This window comes from Phacochoerus africanus, chromosome 7 (genome assembly GCF_016906955.1).
Source record: "Phacochoerus africanus isolate WHEZ1 chromosome 7, ROS_Pafr_v1, whole genome shotgun sequence".
In the NCBI taxonomy this organism is placed as follows: Eukaryota; Metazoa; Chordata; class Mammalia; order Artiodactyla; family Suidae; genus Phacochoerus; species Phacochoerus africanus.
The window spans coordinates 49,072,296-49,092,362 of NC_062550.1; the positions used below are offsets into that span (position 1 = coordinate 49,072,296).

Consider the following 20,067-nt stretch of genomic DNA (forward strand, 5'->3'; position numbering starts at 1 on the left):
AGTCCTTGCCAAAGTTTGGTAAGAACATTTACTATGAAAGTAAGTAATAAAGGGATGACCATGTAACACATGTTGAGGATTTCTGGGTTGATGACTCTACATTATGAAAGATACACAGGAAAAGTACCAGTGAAGGCTTCTCCATGATACCTGATGACCTCGAGAAGAGATTCTAGTACTGTCAATTACTAAATTACATTTGGTTGCCCAGATATTCACTAGTGTAGGGTTTACTGTATGATATTTTGGCTACTGATGTTTAAGGAAAACAAAAGGTTTTCTGGAACACATTCTAGGAGCTAGACATTATTCTAGGGCATGACTGAGATACTTATGAAGCTCTCAGTTCAGTTTGACATTAGTCAAACAAGTAAGTACTTGAATCAAACATATGCTATAAGAGAAGTCTAAACTCCAAGATAGGAAGTAGGGCCTTTCCTTCTAACAAAATGGTAAGTACTCTATGCCTGCAGTTGGCAGTAGGATGGGAAGTAAATATACACCCAGGTACATAGAATCTTGCTTTTACAGCAAAGAGGGTGTACTTTTAAAAATTAATAAAGCAGTCTATCAAAAAGTTCTAGTGTTAGTTTCTGAAAAACACACATATAATATATATGATGAGGGTTTAAAAATTTTGAGAAATGACTTCCCTTAGCTTTTTCAACTATTTACAACAGAAAATTAAAGACTTTGTCTATTAAGTCAAATATCAATGTAGTTTCTGTTGACTCTTTTTTCCTATTTATAAGTATACCTTCCTGTTCCTTTGCATATCTCATAATTTTTCTTGTCCATAAAAATTGGACATTTTAAATAATGTAATGCAGAAACTCTAGAGATAAGATTTCTTCCATCCCTCGGGAATAATTACTGCTGCTGTTTGTTGAGGAACTTTCACTTTATAGCTTTTCTGTGATAATTCAGCAACCTGTATTCATTGTCATGTGTAGCTACTAAAGTCTTGGTTGGGTCAGCTCAATGGTCAGCTAATGAGAAGACAGAGATTTACTTAAATACCATGAATTAGTAAGTGTTTCATTATTTGCCAAGGACCTCTATGTGTCAGGACATGCCTTCAACACTGACAGTTTACAACCCTACCTTAGCCTTCACTTTCTGCTTGCAGAGAATCAAAGTCAGCCAGAGGTGAGAGATGAGGACTTTCTCAGGTCTTACCAGGGCATATAAACAAACCTGTGCATGGGTGTGACCTTCAAGAATTCTAGGAACATTTTAAAAAGCTAAGAGCTTTATACTGATTTTTTTTTTTTTTTTGGTCTTTTTAGGGCTGCACTCACAGCACATGGAAGTTCCAAGGCCAGGAGTTGAATTGGAGATATAGCTGCCGGCCTACACACAGCAATAGCAACACAGGGTCCAAGCCATGTCTATGACCTACACAACAACTCATGGCAATGCCGGATGCTTAACCCACTGAGCAAGGCCAGGGATCAAACCCATGTTCTCATGGATACTAGTCAGGTTCACTACTGCTAGGCCAGACAGGAATTTCCACTAGAAGCTTTATAAAGTTACCAACAGCAATCATATTTCTGATGTCTCTCTCAAGTTTTCTGGCTAGCTTCTTGTTTGTCCCAACAGGTATTTCTGTCCCAGGTAGTTGAGAGGTTAAATAGTTATCACTTACTAATTCTGACAAACATCCTGGATATAGGGCTTTTCTCACTGAACAAACTTTGAGGCAGGTCAAATATCAACAAGCCTTGTGAATGGAGACCTTCTATAGCACTGTCAGTGAAACTAAAAAATAACAGTTCTCTGGAGACAGAGTTTTTGGAGCTCTAAATCTAGTACGTGCCCTTCAGTGGCTTCTACATTGTTGGTTTTCACAGCAACTGTGATTGTGAAGCTACACTAAAGCTATGATGGAGCTGAAGAATAGGGGATGGGAATAAGGCAAGTTAAAACTTTACAAAAGCTTGCTGTTAGGAGATTTAACTATTTTTCTTGAATAAATAATCCTTGGGTTGTTGAAGTCTTTGGTTAATATCCAGAGTTCTGAAAAAAATGATTTTTCACAATCATTGCCTTTCTGGAGAAGTTATTTTGTAGAGGCTCTTAGTCTTGCTATTCCAGAAGTCCTGCTTGTATTCTTCCTTTCAAAGAGTTTCCAATATTTGCCCAAAATCTTTTTAATATATTAAACTTACAGATTTAAAATCTTTAATTTACCTAAAGTGTATTTTTTTCAATAAAGACATAGTACTACATGATCCATGGCTGGTTGAATCTGCAGATACAGAACTGCGGTATGAAGGGCCAACTTTAAGACTTAAAGAGTTGGTAGATTTTGACATTAATAGTGGGCCCTGTAACCAATCCTCTGCAGATACCAAGGAATGACTGCATTTTTAATATTTTCAGGATCTAATAAAAGCTACAGATTATCTCTGGAGAAAAATCTATACATTTATACAAACTCTGCATAATTCAGTAACTTCACAGATTGTCTAGGGTCCCCTTCCATGGAACACAAATTAAGAACCCTGATTTTCTAAGGTAATTTATCTAATTTGTGATTTCATCTTTACAGATTTGTAAACTACAGAAGAATTTGTGTCTCTTTCTGTATTCTATCCTATTCCACTGGTCTGAGTATCTATCTATATCCCTAACAGTGCCACAAACTTATTACATGAAGCATTTTCCTGCCTGAGAGCCTTTGCCCTTGCTATTCTCTATCCCTGGAATAGCAAGGAATTGCTATTCCCTGGACTCTTCCCCAGCTGGTCACAAACTCCTTACTTCAATGCAGGCCTCAGTTCAAATGCAACCTCCTTAGAGTCTTTACCTGACTAACCTTTTTATATATTGGTTCCCTTACTTTCTAGTCTCTTACACAGCTTGATTTCTCTTTATGAGATGTATCATTACTTCACATTAAATTATACCTTTACTAGTTTCCTGTCAGTTTTCTTTGTAAGAAGGGAGGGAATTTTTTTTTTTCATTACTGTATCCCCAGAAATAAGTATAGTCCCCAAAACATAAGAGATAGTCTTTTCAATTATTAAGGTAAAATACCAAGAATGAAGTTTGAACACGGCAATTTATTTGCTTATTCTGCTCTTCTAAATAAATAAAAGATATATAAGCTTCACCTGGCTCCCAAGAAAAGTAATTTGTTTTTAGGAACAGGACTATGAAACTTTAAGGGGCAAATAGAATGACAGTTGTTTGGTTGTAGATTTTCTCCAACTATAAGAGAATAAAAGCAGTGAGCTGTTCAAGGAAGACTTGGAATATATCTGATAGGACTACCTCACCTTTGAAAATCTGAGTTACGTAGAAACTTGTTCTTTCTGCTACAGTAAATTATTTGAGAAAAATAAGAAAAAAGAAAATATTTACAGAGCAAATTTTACTAACCTGACTAATTTTTCTTTGCTCTTGGATAGCTGTTTGAATTGCCTGAGATACTTTCTCTTGATCTTTTGCATGCTCAGTCTTCCACAACTCCCTTTCTTCAGCATGGACTTTTTCCAAATGTTTTCTTTCTTCTTCAATAGCTTTTAAAACTGCATCCTTCATTGTTTCTTTCTCAAGCTTCAAAACAATGACCCAAACAAAAATATTTTAAAGAGTGATTAAACAATAATTCCTTGAAAAAGACAGACTTGAGTTAAAAACACAAAACTTTGATTTTATAGGGTTTATTTCTAACATTGCTATTTTTATGCATATATAATAATTGCTGCAAAATAAAATAAATTGTTTGTTTTTATACAAATAACCAACTTACTTTCAAGGCATTTCTAAAACTCAAAGAAAACAAGCCTTAGCTTAAAGAATCAGTTTTCAAACAATTTGGACTTAGGATCTCTTACATGCTCAAAAATTACAGAGGACTTCCAAGAGCTTTTGCTTATGTGGGTTATACATATTAACGTTTACCATATTAATGTGTTTGAGCCTATGTGACTATCAGGGTAAAACAAGAAGATACAGGAAGGGGTTAACATACTTAAAAAACAGGTCAATCATGAATCAAAAGCAAACATTACATCCACAAAAACTAAAAAGAAAAGTACTCAGCATAAAGTAAATGGAAATCATCTAACCAAAAAAAGAAAGGAAGGAGAAACATAGAATCAACAGGAAAACAAGTTTTTAAAATGGCATTAAATACATATCTATCAATAATTACCATAAATGTCAATGGACTGAATGCACCAATCAAAAGACACAGTGTGGAAGATTGGATTAAAAAAGCAAAACCCTACAATCTGCTTTCTACGAGAGACTCACCTTAAGGCAAAGGACACATATAGACTGAAAGTGAGGGGATGGGGAAAAAATATTTCATACCAATGGACAAGACAGGAAAGGAGGAGTTACAATACTCATATCAGACAAAATAGACTTAAAAATGAAGGCCATAAAGAAAGAAAAAGAAGGACACTAATGGCGAAAGAATCCATTCAAGAAGAGGATATTAAAATCATCAATATCTATGCCCGTAATATAGGAGCACCCACATACCTACAACAAATACTAACAGACATAAAAGGAGAAACTGATGGGAATACAGTAATAGTAGGAGACTTTAACACCCTACTCACATAAATGGACAGATGCTCTAGACAGAAAATTGATAAGTCAATAGAGATCATAAATGACACAATAGAAATATTAGACTTAATTGATATTTTCAGGACATTACATCCAAAAAAAAATCGGAATATACATTCCTCTTAAGTGCACACAGAACACTCTCAAGGATCAATCACATACTGGGGCACAAAGCTAACCTCAACAAATTTAAGAGTATAGAAATGATTTCAAGTATCTTCTCTGACCACAGTGGCATGAAAGTAGAAACCAACCACAGGAAAAGAAATGAGAAAAAACTAACTACATGGAGACTAAACAACATGCTACTAAAAACCAATGGGTCAATGATGAAATCAAGAAGGAAATTAAAAAATACCTCAAGATAAATGATAATGAAGACACAACTAATGAAAATCTATGGGATGCCACAAATGCAGTTCTCAGAGGGAAATTGATAGCAATACAAGCCTTCCTCAAAAAAAGAAGAAAAATCTCAAATCAACAACTTAACCCATCACCTAAATGATGTAGAAAAAGAATAAACGAAACCTAAAGTCAACAGAAGGAAGGCAATCATAAAGATCAAAGAGGAAATCAATAAAATAGAGATTCAAAAAACAATAGAAAAAAATCAATAAAACAAAGAGCTGGTTCTTTGAAAAGGTAAACAAAATTGACAAACCTCTGGCCAGACTCACCAAGAAGAGGAGAGAAAAACCCAAATAAAATAACAAATGAAAAAGGAACTTTTTCTTGATCTTTTGCATGCTGTATCAACAGATACTGCAGAAATATAAAAAAAAAAATGTAAGAGAATACTATGAACAATTGTATGCCAACAAATCTGACAACCAAGAAGAAATGGACAACTTTCTAGAAACTTACAGGCTGCCAAAACCAAATCAAGAAGAAATAGATCAACTTAACAGACAGATCGCTATAAAGGAAATTGAATATGTCATAAAAACACTCCCTACAAATAAAAGTCCAGGACCAGATAGCTTCACAAAAGTGAATTCTACCAAACATACAAAGAGGAACTTATACCCATCCTCCATAAACTTTTCCAAAAGGTTGAAGAAGGAACACTCCCAAAGACATTCTATGACGCCTCCATCACCCTAAAACCAAAACCAAAAATATCACCAAAAAAGAAAACTATAGGCAAATATCTCTGATGTATATAGATGCAAAAATTCTCAACAAAATTTTATCCATCTGAATCCAACAACAGATAAAAAAGATCATATACCACGACCAGGTGGGATTCATCCCAGGTGCATAAGGATGGTTCAACACACGCAAATCAATCAATGTCATACACCACATTAACAAAAGTCAAAAACCAAATGATCATCTCAATAGATGCAGAGAAGGCATTTGACAATGTCCAACATCCATTCATGGTCAAAAATCTTACCAAACTGGGTATGGAGTGAATATACCTTAATATAATAAAAGCCATTTATAACAAACCCACAGCAAATATAATACTCAATGGAGAAAAGTTGAAAGCCTACCCACTAAAATCTGGAACAAGACAAGGATGCCCACTCTCACCACTGTTATTCAACATTGTATTGGAAGTCCTAGCCACAGCAATCAGACAAACAGAAGAAATAAAAGGCATCCAAACTGGAAGAGAAGAGGGTAAATTGTCACTGTATGCAGATGACATAAAATTATACATAGAAAACCCTACTACTTGAACTGATCAACAAATTCAGCAAAGTAGCAGGATATAAGATTAACATTCAGAAAACAGTCACATTTCCGTATACTAACAATGAAATATTAGAAAAGGAATACAAAAATACAATACCTTTTAAAAATTGCACCCAAAAAAAATCAAATACCTGGGAATACACCTGACCAAGGAGGTGAAAGACTTATATGCTGAGAACTATAAAACATTAATCAAGGAAATTAAAGAAGATGCAAATTAAAGTGCATTCAAAGAAATGGAAAGATATTCCATGCTCCTGGGTTGGAATAATTAATATTGTAAAAATGGCCATACTACCCAAAGCAATCTACAGATTCAATGCAATCCCTATCCAATTACCCATGACGTTTTTCACAGAACTAGAAAAAACAATTCAAAAGTTTATATGGAACCACAAAAGACCCAGAACTGCCAAAACAATCCTAAGGAACAAAAACCAAGCAGGAGGCATAACGCTCCCAGACTTCAGGTGATACTAAAAAGCCACAGTCATCAAGACAGCATGGTACACGGAGTTCCCTGTAGTGGCTCAGTGGTTAATGAATCCGACTAGGAACCATGAGGTCGCGGGTTCAATCCCTGGCCTTGCTCAGTGGGTTAAGGATCTGGCATTGCTTTGAGCTGTGGTGTAGGTTGCAGATGAGGCTCGGATCCCGCGTTGCTGTGGCTCTGGCATAGGCCAGCAGCTACAGCTCCGTTTCCACCCCTAGCCTGGGAACCTCCATATGCCGCGGGAGCCGCCCAAGAAATGGCAAAAGGACAAAAAAAAAAAAAAAAAGAGAGAGAGGAAAAAAAAAGAAGACAGTGTGCTACTGGCACCAAAACAGACAGACAGACCAATGGAACAGAATAGAGAACCCAGAAATAAACCCAGACATCTATGGTCAATTAATCTTTGACAAGGGAGGCAAGAACATAAAATGGGAAAAAGACATTGCATTTATATAAAATATACAAATATAATATATATATTTTCTGGGTTTTGTTTTAATCCTTATTTCCTTGACCTCAAAGCAACACTCTACAGTTGATTAGTTCTGATTTTGTGAATCCCTTTCTTTTTCCAGTTTGCATGAGATATGCTGCTTATATTTCTCCCTGGCATCTTGCTCAGTCTCTTCAATTCTTCATAACTTCTTCCTTTCTTGGATTTTAAATTTTGGAGATCTTTCAGGGCTAAGTTTAGACTACTCATTACTCTGCACTCTCCTGTGAGATGATTATACAAAACAATTTCCATGGCTATCACTACCATCTCTCTGCTGGAAAAAAAAATACCATATTAGCCAATATTAATACCTTCAGGTGATTTGCATATACCAAGTTGTAAAGGTCAGGTAGATCTAGCTGCCTACTTTGTCATCTAGACATATCACAGGTACCTCAAACTCTATACCGAGGTATTACTTTCTAAGTCGCTGCTGAGTGAATATTCTGGGAGTTCACAACTTGGCTACCTCGTATCATCCACAACGACATGCTGATTCCATCTCCTATTTCTAGAATTTGCCTATTTCATTCCTTTCCAAGACCACTATTACTCTATTTTTGCCACGCACTATCTCTTACCCAGACTTCAGATACTCTCTATAACTTCTTTCCCTGCCCCAGGCCTTTACCATTCCAACTGCTCAAAAATTAATGTCAATTACCATTGCGTCACACCTGTACTCAGATTTCAATGTGTTTCTACTTACCTATGGAATGAAATTCAAAGTTATTATTCAGAATGTTAGGCATCCTTCAAGGCTCAGTTCAGAAATAATTTATTGTTAAAAACTCTATGACATAGAAATATACTCATAATAATTTAATGCTTCCCTCCTTACCTTATTAGCATGTAAGTACTTTAAAATTTTTTTATTTTTATTTTTTACCCAATTGTAAATTCTTTAAAGAAAAGACACAATCATAGTTATTCTTAAACTTCCACCCCTGGCACAGTGATTTGGACATATGAGACTTTTAATATTTGCTTACTAAATTTAAATCCCAGACTCAACACTTAGTGCCATACATGTGTAAAAAAATTAATAAACAGAAACCTCAGTTAAATAGCATCAGGAGACCATAAGGAAGAGAGAGCTCTAATGCCCTTGTGACTACAGCAGAGTCCAACAGGAAGAATGACTCCTCTACTTCCCTGGCAGGAACTAAGCCAAAGAAAAGCCACAGACCCTTTGCTTCCCACAGCCCTCTCAACTTCCTTTTCCCCTCTATAAGAGCATTTTCCCTCTCTTGCCATGTGGGTTCTTGCACATGGCTCTCCCTGGTTGCAGATCTGAACTGCAATTCTTTGCTAATCCTGAATAAATCATCGTTGCTGAAGAAATATCTGGCAGTCTATTTTATTTTACGTCAACATTTTGGTGGCCCACATGGGGGCCAGAGAAGACCCTTGAAGCCTCTGGGGCTATTGAGCAAACAGATACAGTACCCACAATAACCTTGGAGACTGAAGGTGCTTCTTTCTTCTAGATCCAAGCTCATGCCATCTTTGCGTTTGAAGCTCTACACCTTTTATTTGGAATTTATTTTAAGATTTCATTTTTCTTATTAATGCCTTGTTCTGTACACATCTGGCACTATGGTCTAATTTTGAGATCATACTGTTTCAACCAAAGCTGGCTGAAAATGCCTTCAGCCCTTCCTTTGGGAAGAGGGATGTCTTCACCGAAACTGTATCATTTTTTCAGACTTCAGCTTTTTCCTTTGGAAGGGGCTATTCTTTGGAAACTGGATGAAAAAGCCTTTGGCCTGGCTCCTTCAGGATCAAGCTGTCTCTTTAGAACTGTCTAGTATTAAGTAGCTTGCAAGGTGTTTGAGCTGTAGGCTATTAAAGCCATTTGAAAATCATCCTTTTACTCTAGAGAAAAACTTCTGAGAAATGGATCCCAGTTATCTAAGTATTTTGAGGGCACTCTCCCTACAGGGAACCTAGCCAATCTGATGTCTAAAAACCATAGTCCCTTCCTCATGCTCATTCCTGACTAACAGGACCAACCTTACCAAAGGCAACTTACCAGTGGCCATTATGGGAAGGTTTGAAATTTCCAAACTTAATTTCTTTAAAACTGAGTTGGATTACAATAGCTCAAAAATTTCTTGACCTGAGTGATATGCCTATTTTGATTGGTATCTTAGGGCTCCCCAACATTATCAGAAGCCTAAAATTGCCTCTCTGCAAAATAAGATTTTAAGATTAGCTAAGCCAAACAAGTAAAGATGAAATGGTTCCCAAAACCTCAGGCTCTTCTTCCTTGGCTTCCCCTGGCACCATCTTGTATCATCCTTGGATCCTCCTGGCCAGACTCTGACTCTGGTGTCATCTTCCTCCTACCTGTTTATGCCGCTGATGCTTCCTCTATATCATCAATTCCCTCATACAGATCACCCTGCCAAACATCTCCTTTACTCTGAAATTCTTCACAGCCCCCTCTCCTCCGAACTTGTCGGAATCTTTCCCTATAAAATTAAGCCTGGTGAGAATCCTGAATGAAATCCTTAATTTCCTACATTTGGTAGATGAAAGCTGAACTTCAAGCCTTAGTCAAAGATTTTCCCAAAATAAATCAAAGATCCACATAGATTTGCTGAGGACTTAATATAGTCATTTTCAACTCATCAACCTTGTTTCTCAGACATATCCTCTAGGCGAGTTCATAAGCTTGTCAGTGAAGGCCAGGCCCAATATAGGATGAAAACTGCTAATTGACAAAATCCTGAAAGGTCTAACTGATTATATGGGTGAGGCTCAGGCAATTGCTAGGTGACTTCATCAAGCAATTCATAGAGCTTTTCCAAAGCCTCTTGTTTGGAAGAGAATTCAGGCTTGCACACAAAAATTGGATGAATCTGTTCATGACTACTACGATCAACTTCAGATTGCTTAAAAAGGAGCTCCCATAGTGGCTCAGTGGTTAACGAACATGACTAGCATCCATAAGGACACAGATTCAATCCCTGACCTTGCTCAGTGCATTAAGGATCCGGTGTTGCTGTGAGCTGTAGTGTAGGTTGGAGATGTGGCTTGGGTTCTGTGTTGCTGTAGCTGTGGCATAGGCCAGCAGCTACAGCTCCAATTCAACCCCTAGCCTGGGAACCTCCCTATGCTGCAGATTCGGCCCTTAAAAAAAAAAAAAAAAAAAAGGCAGATTGCTTAAAAAAAAAATTCTGATCTTCCTTCAGATGTTGACTCCACCTGGGCAGCTTTTAACTGTTATTAATGGGCTGAACCGAGATACTTCCCTTCTAATAAAAAGGACTAGGACTGGATGGAAAACTACATCCACTCCAGATGTAATTAATGTAGTAAACCAGCTCTTTCAAACTCTAGATGATCTAGTCCCTTAAAAGGAAGAACACCAGATTTCTTAATCTTCAAATCCAGCAAATGAAGTCTGCTAAATGAAATAAAAAGCTTCCCAGTGTCTGCTATTATTACAAAGAGCCAGGATACTGGAAAGGACAGTTACAAATTTAAGTGCTTTAAGTGTCTTCGACCTTCCAACCAGCCTTTCTAATCCCCTTCCAATTCTTCAAGGTGTGGCTTTGAGGGACTATAGGGGCTCTTCCCAGTCCTTCCTTTCAATCTGCTTGGAGAAGCATTTCTCGTGATTGAGGATGAATCTCTTCCAATCCTAGACGACACCAAAGACATAACCTTGGTGTTCAACCCCACTACTATAAAGCAGCCTTTGCCCTGCCTGAAATAGTGGGGATTGCTAATGAACGTCATGTTCTAGTAATGGTCTGTAATTTTCACAGTGATCTGAAAGAAGCCTTCTCCTGCAGACAGGTTACTCCCTCCTCTGTGACTAAAGTCCTTTTGGTAAAGAGCATCCCTACCTGAAGAAGTCCTCCCAAACATCACTGTGATCTAGGAATCCACTTTATTGGCTAGATGCTTCAACAAGTTTGCACAATTTAGCCAGTTTTACAACATTTTCACTGTGCTTAACACCCTCCATCCTCTGCTTTAGTTGACTGCACTAATGACATTAGGACTCAGTTGGTGACATTTGTAGAGGCCTCCAAATTTGGCCAAAAGCATTGCTGTTGGTCTTCAACATCTCAGAGCCATCTCTCTGGAACTCATATACTCTCAGCCCCTGAGGTAATCACAGGATGCCCAATGCACTTGGCTCCTGCCATTTTTGAACCACAACTGATACAAGAAAAGATATTCCCATATTGCAAAGGCCTAATTACTTCTATTGAAATAACTGTGCACTGGGTAGAGAAATCTTTTCAAAGTGCACCGTAAGCATCACACCTTGAAATCCAGAGACTCTGTCTACTAGAAAAGATATCTCTAGAAGACCTCTCTTCAATCATGGTGGAGAGGCCCCTTTCAGGTACTGATAACAAACCCTAGTGCCACCAAACTCCAAGGAACAGATTCTGGGATTCATGTTTCACATCTAAAGATAGCACTGAACCCTGACTGGACCTGCACATCCTCTGGTGACCTGAAAATAAAGATTTCCAAGAATTAAAGCAGATGACATCTGATGAGACAGCTTTCCCAAAATACCCAGACCAGGTCTGTGGGGAGTTTGTCACCAAACCTTTAATGAAGACATAACACTTCAGATGATGTGATCTTATTATGATCTTGATAATATATGGACCTTAGATTAAAAACTACCAAAGAAGGTCTCCCTCAGACCCATCCTTGTTACTTGGCAATGACTACAATAGGTTTCAAATCTGTATTTTCCCTCTGACCTGAGATACTGCACCTGAGAAAGGCCTTGCCTGGTGTTGAAGAACAAGAGCTTAAGCTAGAAAAATTGATTCTTGGTCAGTGATGCTTTCAGAGAAAATCTTTGATCAAAGGGGAAAATGTAAAAACAAAAATCATAAACAGAAATCTCAATTAAATAGTGTCAGGAGACCTACTTAAAGGAGAGCTCTTAAGGTCTATGACTGAAGCAGAGCTCAATAAGAAGAAAGATCTCTTTTGTTTTCTGGCAGGCACTCAGCCAATGAAAAGCCATGGACTTTCTGTTTACTATAACCTTCACAATTTCCTTCCTTCTCTATAAAAGTGTTCCCCTTGCCACGTGGGAACTTGTACAAGGCTCACCATGGTTGCAGACCATGGTGACTGCAATTCTCTTGTAATACTGAATAAACCCATTTTGGCTACACAAATATCTGGCAGTATATTTATTTCAGGGAAACATGTATATTTGTTAGTACATGTATATTTAATATCTATGACTAGATTGTCCAGATGAGCTATTTCGAAGTTGGCTTTAAAAATCATTTATATTGATAAATAAATACATGTGTACACACACACACACACACACACACACACTTTACTTTTAAATAAGTATAAGTATATACTTTTAAATAAGTAATTAATAATCTAAACTTAAAGGATTTCAACATCTTGTGCAATGTAAATTTAACAAGAATATGAAGAGTAGAAATGGAAAAAATTCTTTTTGATCTGGAACAAAATGTTTTTAAATGTATACTGACTGTACCATTAATGAATTCAATCTGTCAATTCTACTTACAAAGAAACTGATTATTACTGATGAGTCTGTACCAAGCAAATAATTAGACATAAAGATGACAATTCTTACCAACAATATTCACTTTAGGCATTGAGGTGGGGGTAAACAAAAATAGGAATTGTACTAGAATTAAACTACAAAATAAACTTTTCAGGTAGAATTAAACTACAAAATAAACTTTTCAGGTGGAAATATACCTTTGCAGCAGATACTAATGCCTCTTTATTTCTTTGCCTTTCTTCCTCCAAACATTTTTCCAATATTTCCTGTAAATGATAAGATCATTAGACATTAAATGTATTATTTGAGTTAACATTCTTTCCACACTCTAACAAACAAAATATTACCTTCTGTTCTTGAGATTGCTGAATTAAAGCTTCCTGTATTTTTTCTTTTAACAGTTCCTTCTCTGTATCAAGCATTTCCAGGAGCCTCTGATGCTACAAGGAAAGGTAACTGCATTATGATTATGACTCTGAAACTGATGATCTATACCACATAGAGAAGAGCTGGTGGAATTCACTTCATGTAGTTACTGGAGGAAACAATGGGAAGTTTGCTAAAATGAAGAACTTAGGAGCCAAAAAACACTGAATTCACCTTTCTTCCATCAGCCAAGATATATCTGTTTTCCCCCCAAACTCACTAAAGTATATGACATAGGATCTAATTTCAAAATTATTCTGAATATGAAGTGAATCAGAAAATGATAAAATATACCTTCCCAAAATTAAATTTGGTAAATTTACTCGCTAAAATGATTATTAGCTTATAACGAGAGCAATCAGATTATAATTGAATTTTGCTTGACAATTATCCTAACAGATTCTTGTGTTTCTACTAAAGCATTGCTTCAGAAATGGAAAGATTACTGTTCTGATCCCAAGATTTTACTACAGCTTTTTTTTAAACTAATCTGTGAAAACAGTCAAGGGAACATTATGTGATAGCTATTAAAGAATCTAGAGTTCATGTATTTATTTTTATTCCAATGTACTGGTGGAAAAGCACAAAGCCACCAGCTAGTTATGGACTAGGCCCTCAGAATTCAAAGTTTTCTTAAGAAAATTTGACATCTGTAGTCTCAAAATCTTCTGTATCACTAAGCCAAACACTTATTCTGAACAGTGCTAATGGGGAAACAAAACCAAAAATACATATGTACTTTTACTCACACAGATTTCTCATTCAGTTACTAAAGGCAAATAAGATATTTTCTTAGATTTAGAATGCCTTTTACATAGAAGCCTCTTTTAAATACAAACCTATTCTGATACCCAATATTTTAAAACAGATATATGTCAATCAATGTTATTAAAAAAATTTTTTAGGCAGGCAGTCTACATTGAGAGTGACTAGTCAGAAAGTTAAGATAATCCATTATTCCTGCCTTTCTTTCTTTTTTGGTCTTTTTAGGGCCACACCTGCAGCATATGGAGGTTCCCAGGCTAGGGATTCAATTGGAGCTATAGCCGCCGCCTATACCACAGCGATACAGAATGTGAGCAGCAGCTACAACCTACACCATAGCTCATGGCAACGCTGGATCCTTAACCCACTGAGCAAGGCCAGGGATCGAACTTGTGGCCTCATGGACACTAGCTGGGTTCGTTAACAGCTGAGCCACAACAGGAACTTCATCTGTCTTTAATTTTAATGTTATTTTTTTATCTTAACTTTTCAAGAAAATAAGAAAAATTACAAGATGTGTTTTTTTTCTTTAAAAACAAATCCAAACTGTGATATCATATAAATCATGATATGTGAGAAATTATTAGCAGCATATGAATTTGTGAAAAGCATATGACTAATAAATAAGTAGATTTAGCATATGATATATAATAACAACTAGACTTTAATGCTGTGGTCTATTAAAGTCTATCTAGATGTACCAAGAATTTCATGTCAGAAACAATAACTAATTCTATTTATAGAACATGTGATAAAATGTGTTCACCAAATATTAGACTTAAAAAAGATAAATACAATTCCCATATGAGACTAAAAATATCCAGTTTAGGTTCTGAGATGGGGATAAACCACGAAAATAGGCAAAATAAAAATTATTGTAATTAAACCACAGAATATACTTTTCAAAGTCATCAATAATTTTGAAAATGTTTTCTCTAAAAATGAACTGTCAGACTACCAGAAATCAGTAAGCAATTAAGTATAAGTAGGCCACATTTTTCCAGTAGTCCAAAAAGAACTAGTCGATATATAAGCTAAAAATGACAATGCAATGTTTAGAAAATTCATTCCTAAACGTCATTTCTTCAGTCTGACAGTACACTATAATAGAAGACTATCTTTGAGCATGCTTGAGCAAAAATAAAACCCAAATTTTCATTTGAAAGAAGTACACTCCATAAAATATCCCTTCAGTAAAACCATAAATCTACTTGAAAAAATACAAGGTAACTGAGATTTCTTACATAAAGGTAATAAGAGCTAACAGTTCGGGAGTATTTTAAAGTTTCAGACTCTGTTAAAAGTACTTTACATGTTGTTGCACCACTTTAAACACAACAAACTGCTAAATCAGGCAACGTTCTTCCTCATTTTTAGACAAGTGACCCAAAACCCAGAGAAGCTAAGTAATTCACCAAGTTTCAAATAAAGAGTTTCAGCAAGAATCATATCTGTACACTCATTTTCAGCAGTAGTAATCACCTAATAGCTAAAAGTAGCCCCAGTATTCCTAGTTACTACTTTGTAACTAAAGATACATGATATAAGTATTATGTCTGATAAGACCTCACTTCCAACTGGCCTTAAAAGAATTTCACAAATCTATGCTTCTGATTTTGTTCTCTTCAGAGCAATATTAAAATAAGACAATTTCCTGAATAAATATCAACTGCTATTAGGAAAGGTGATTCAGAAAGATGCTTAATGGCACTGGACAAGTTTAAGCCTTAAACAGTTCATTTGTAACATGAATAATCCACAAGTGGCTAATCAAGAACTATACAAACTTCAGTAAAATATACTGTTTTTATAAAAGTCACTTGTGGTCATCATGAAAAATGTAAAGAAATGAAAATCATCTAGAGTTCCATTACCCAAAGAAAATCACTGAAGGCAAACATTCTTCTGGAGAACTCTCTGTGTACTTAAGAGAGTAGATAATCACATACATTTTATATAATATGTTTATAAATACTGTTCTGTAATCTTTGGCACACAACAAAGGTACTAACTTATTCTATATAATACAATTATGCTCTTTTTTGTTTTATTAAATTAAATTTATACCTCCAACCTGGCTCATTAAGGGACGGTAACAGAGATCTTAAGACCATAAAAACTAGAAGGGAAGGGGAAAACACATATCGTTAACAAACTTTTCTTTTTTTAGCAAGACTGTAAAATATTTAGTAGCAGAATCTCTACTAGTTATGGATAAAATATGTCTACAGTGAGAAACAGATAGTTAGGACATATAAACACCTCAGGAAAGTACCTGTAAATTAGTAAGAATTCAAGTGTTAAGTAATAGTACACTACAACTACTTCTACTTTATTATATTGTGGATATATGTATAAATAACATAAAAAGTCCCATTTTCACCATTTATTTTTCTTTTTACAGTGGGACCTGTGGCTTATGGAAGCTCCTGGTCCAGGGGTCAAATTGGAGCCATAGCTGAGACCGGCACCACAGCCACAGCAACAGCGGATCTAAGCTACATGTGACCTATGCCACAGCTTGTGGCAATAAAGGATCCTTAACCCACTGAGTGAGGCCAGGGATTGAAATGCATTCTCACAGAGACTAGGGTCGGGTCCTTCACCTGCTGAGCCACAATAAGAGCTCCACCATTTTTACGTGGACAAATGGCATTAACACAAAGCTCCTGTCATCACTATTTCAAAATTTTTTCAAACAAAAAAAATTCTATGTCCATTAAGCAATAATTCCCCATTTTTCCTCACTCCAGCCCCTGGAAATCTCTAATGTACTTTCTGTCTCTATGGACTTACCTATTCTTGATACTTCGTATACATGGAATCAAGCAGTAGTTGTCTCTTGTGTCTAGCTTATTTCACTTAGTATAATCATAATGTTTCCAAGGTTCATCGATGTTGTAGTACATATCTGACCATCATTCCTTTTTATGCTGAATCATATTCCATTCTGTGTACAAACTACTTTTGTTTATCTATTCACCTGTTGATGTCCAATGTTTCCGTATTCTCTACAAGATTTTACTTTCTGCTTTTTAAAACTATTAAAATTATTACTGTTACAGTCATCTTAGTAATCACACTGTGGTTTTTATTTGCATTTTACTAATGATTATGCATGTTGCACATCTTTACAAATGCTGCTTCTACTTACGATATTATACTGTAACTGCTCCTTTTCAATGATTACTAGTATCGTCTGCACAAAATGGAAAATGATTGGAGCTCTTTTTGCAGCTTTTAAAAGGCGCTGGTAGTAGAAGGTGCACTGGATTTGAGGTCTGTTCACTGACAGATTCTTCGAGAGGTAAGAAAGCGTTTCCTCTCTGGGCCAGAGATTACTTTAGTTATTCAATCACATTAAGCTTGTAAAGTATCAAGAAACTTGGCCAAAAAAGGCTTCAGCCCCCCTTTATTCTATCTAAAATAAAGTATAAAGCATACCTGGAGATTTCTTGCATTACTTCTGCTGTCTGCCTCAATATAAATTCCTTAATTGTCTAAATTTCCAGCATACTGGAAATGGCTCACATGGATTTTAGGGATTTAAGGGATGGTCAACACATTCTTTTGGACCTTACTAGCGGACCATTTCAAGGTAGGGATGACCTGAACACCTTCTGTTACATACCCCAGAGCCGAAACTGAACTAATGAAAACATTGAATCATATGACTCTTCAAATATTTATAAGTTCAAAACAAAGAAGTACTTTCTACAGAATTTGTAAGACACAGCCTTAACAGCATTCTGAAAGGCACTATGAAAACTAACTGAAATCTATACCAGTAAATCTCACTAAAGAATAGTAAAGGGTTTATTATATTTTGCTCATCAAAGTATTCTCTTCATTGCTTCCTAAAATTACATTGAAATTTTAGTAATTTTTTTTTTAGCAAATTAAATAAATAAATGCAAACAACAGAGCCCCATTAGTTTTATAGAGAAGTTGCTTAATATAAGGGTATTTAGGACAGTCCTTTGAAATTTAGCTTAAAACAAAAGGCATTCAGAGCAATGGATTATACTTTTCCCCTCTTTTGGAAGAAATTTTTCCAGGAGAAAAAAATGTTTGATATAGACTCAAATATAAATTCAGAACTTCTGTGGTTTTTATTTGATACCTGTTAAAAAAGAAAAAAAAAAAAGACATAAAAAACTCTTCTTTCCTGTATGTGAGCCATGGGAGATTCTGTACACAGATTTAATCACAATCACACATAGATTTTTGTATATCAAATTTTAGACTAAGCAATCAGGGATGCTCATGATCAGTTATCCTTTTAACACAGATCCACAAACTTCACATTATCTTACATTTGTGGGTGTGGGTGTGTGTGTGTGTGTGTGTGTGTAGAACCCATTCTGTAAAGCAAACTAAATAAATATTTTCTTTTACTTTCTATAAAGCACGAACACTGAATAAGATGGACTGATCTGGTAGGATAGTCTTAAAGCACATGTTCATATAAGCCTCCATTTATCATGATTTAAGAGACACTAAGTACCTTTAATAAACATCTCAATATAAAGTGAGTCACAGACATTTCACTCACTCATGGGACAATACATTAAACATTGTTTGGGAAGGAAACCTAAATAAGATCAACTATGAGATTAAATCACCTTAAAGCAGTTACCACAAGCCCAATAATATCAATAAACTTTTTTTTATCATTAACTTTTTAATTTTTTGATATAATGATTTTTATTTTTTTTCATTATAGCTGGTTTACAGTGTTCTATCAATTTTCTACTGTACAGCAAGGTGACCCAGTTATACATACATGATACATTCCTTTTTCTCACATTATCATGCTCCATCATAAGTGACTAGACATAGTTCCCAGTGCTACCTAGCAGGATCTCACTGCTTATCCATTCCAAAGGCAATAGTCTGCATCTATTAATCAATAACTTCTAAAAGTAAATAAGCCTAAGGATAGCTATATTAGATTTATTTCACCCAAACAGACATAATTTCTAAAAGGCATGGAAAAAATGTAAGCAAATTAGTTGCTATTATTTAAACAGGCCTTTGACCTGACAGAGTAGTATAAAGGGATGCAAAAACCAGGGGTAGGGCTTATGAAGGGAGGTGGGGGGACATATCAGGCTAAAAAACACAGAAATATTTTACATTTCCATAATGAGATTTTCAGATTTGGATAGGGCACATTTTATTAAAAGCAAACTGTATGTCATAATCCTGAATTTAAGCAGAATTGTTTCTATTCGAACCATTTTAAAATGAAATAGCTTTTAAAAATAATCTCAAGCGTTTTATTCTGTTTGCCTAAGTGCAAATACAGTAAACTCATTTCAACCTAATGTAGCCTTTAGATAGGCATTTGAAATAAATAACCCATGTATATAAGATAATCCCTTTAGCAAGTAAGAAAAAAAGAGACAGATCTATGCACACTTCCCCCAAAGTGTAACATAATTGGTGTGGTACTAAAACTTCTATACTGTTTTAGTCTAACAGTGATGCTATACTTAACCTTCATGAATGTTCCTGGTCTATGCTTCCTACTCCTGTTTTATCACCAGAAAACACCAGGTAGTTAGCTCTCACTTTCTTGTGCTTGTGTGTTTTACAGCCTACAATTTTGTACTTTGCACATCTCTAAGCCAATGAAAACCAGACTTTTAAAAAAATTGGCTGACAAAAGAATATTCTGATTTATTGCAGGGTGAGTATCTGCCAGACAAGAAATCAATTTCAGGAGCATAACTCTTACTATTTATATTTTTTCTAGCATTGGAAGTTCTCTTTTTCTGAGGGAGTGCATGCATGCATGTGCATGAGTTCGTGTGTGTGTACACATGAAAAAGTGATAAAACCAGTGATAGGAGACATAGGTTTCATAAAATGAATGCAATTATGATAAGATGGAAATCATTAAACTTGAATGAATTACCAGCTTTAGTTGTAAAGATACTATATATAAGGTTTATAATACTGAAATAACATAACTGAAGGATCTATTTATAAAGGTAAGGTAATAACATCTGACATCGTAATTTTTTTAGCTGTCT

The 20,067-nt window shown here is 35.6% G+C and overlaps 1 protein-coding gene across 5 annotated transcripts in view; it reads right to left on the reverse strand.

The window, feature by feature from the left end:
• Positions 1 to 20,067, reverse strand: part of CCDC91 (coiled-coil domain containing 91) — a 379,139-nt gene that overhangs the window by 114,458 nt on the left and 244,614 nt on the right. For all 5 annotated transcript variants that reach the window (XM_047787312.1, XM_047787313.1, XM_047787311.1 and 2 more), the window contains exons 9-11: positions 13,183 to 13,275; positions 13,033 to 13,101; positions 3,392 to 3,568 (exon numbers count right to left, since the gene is read on the reverse strand). In XM_047787312.1, the coding sequence (XP_047643268.1) occupies positions 3,392 to 3,568; positions 13,033 to 13,101; positions 13,183 to 13,275 (339 nt within the window). The remainder of the gene's footprint in view (positions 1 to 3,391; positions 3,569 to 13,032; positions 13,102 to 13,182; positions 13,276 to 20,067) is intronic.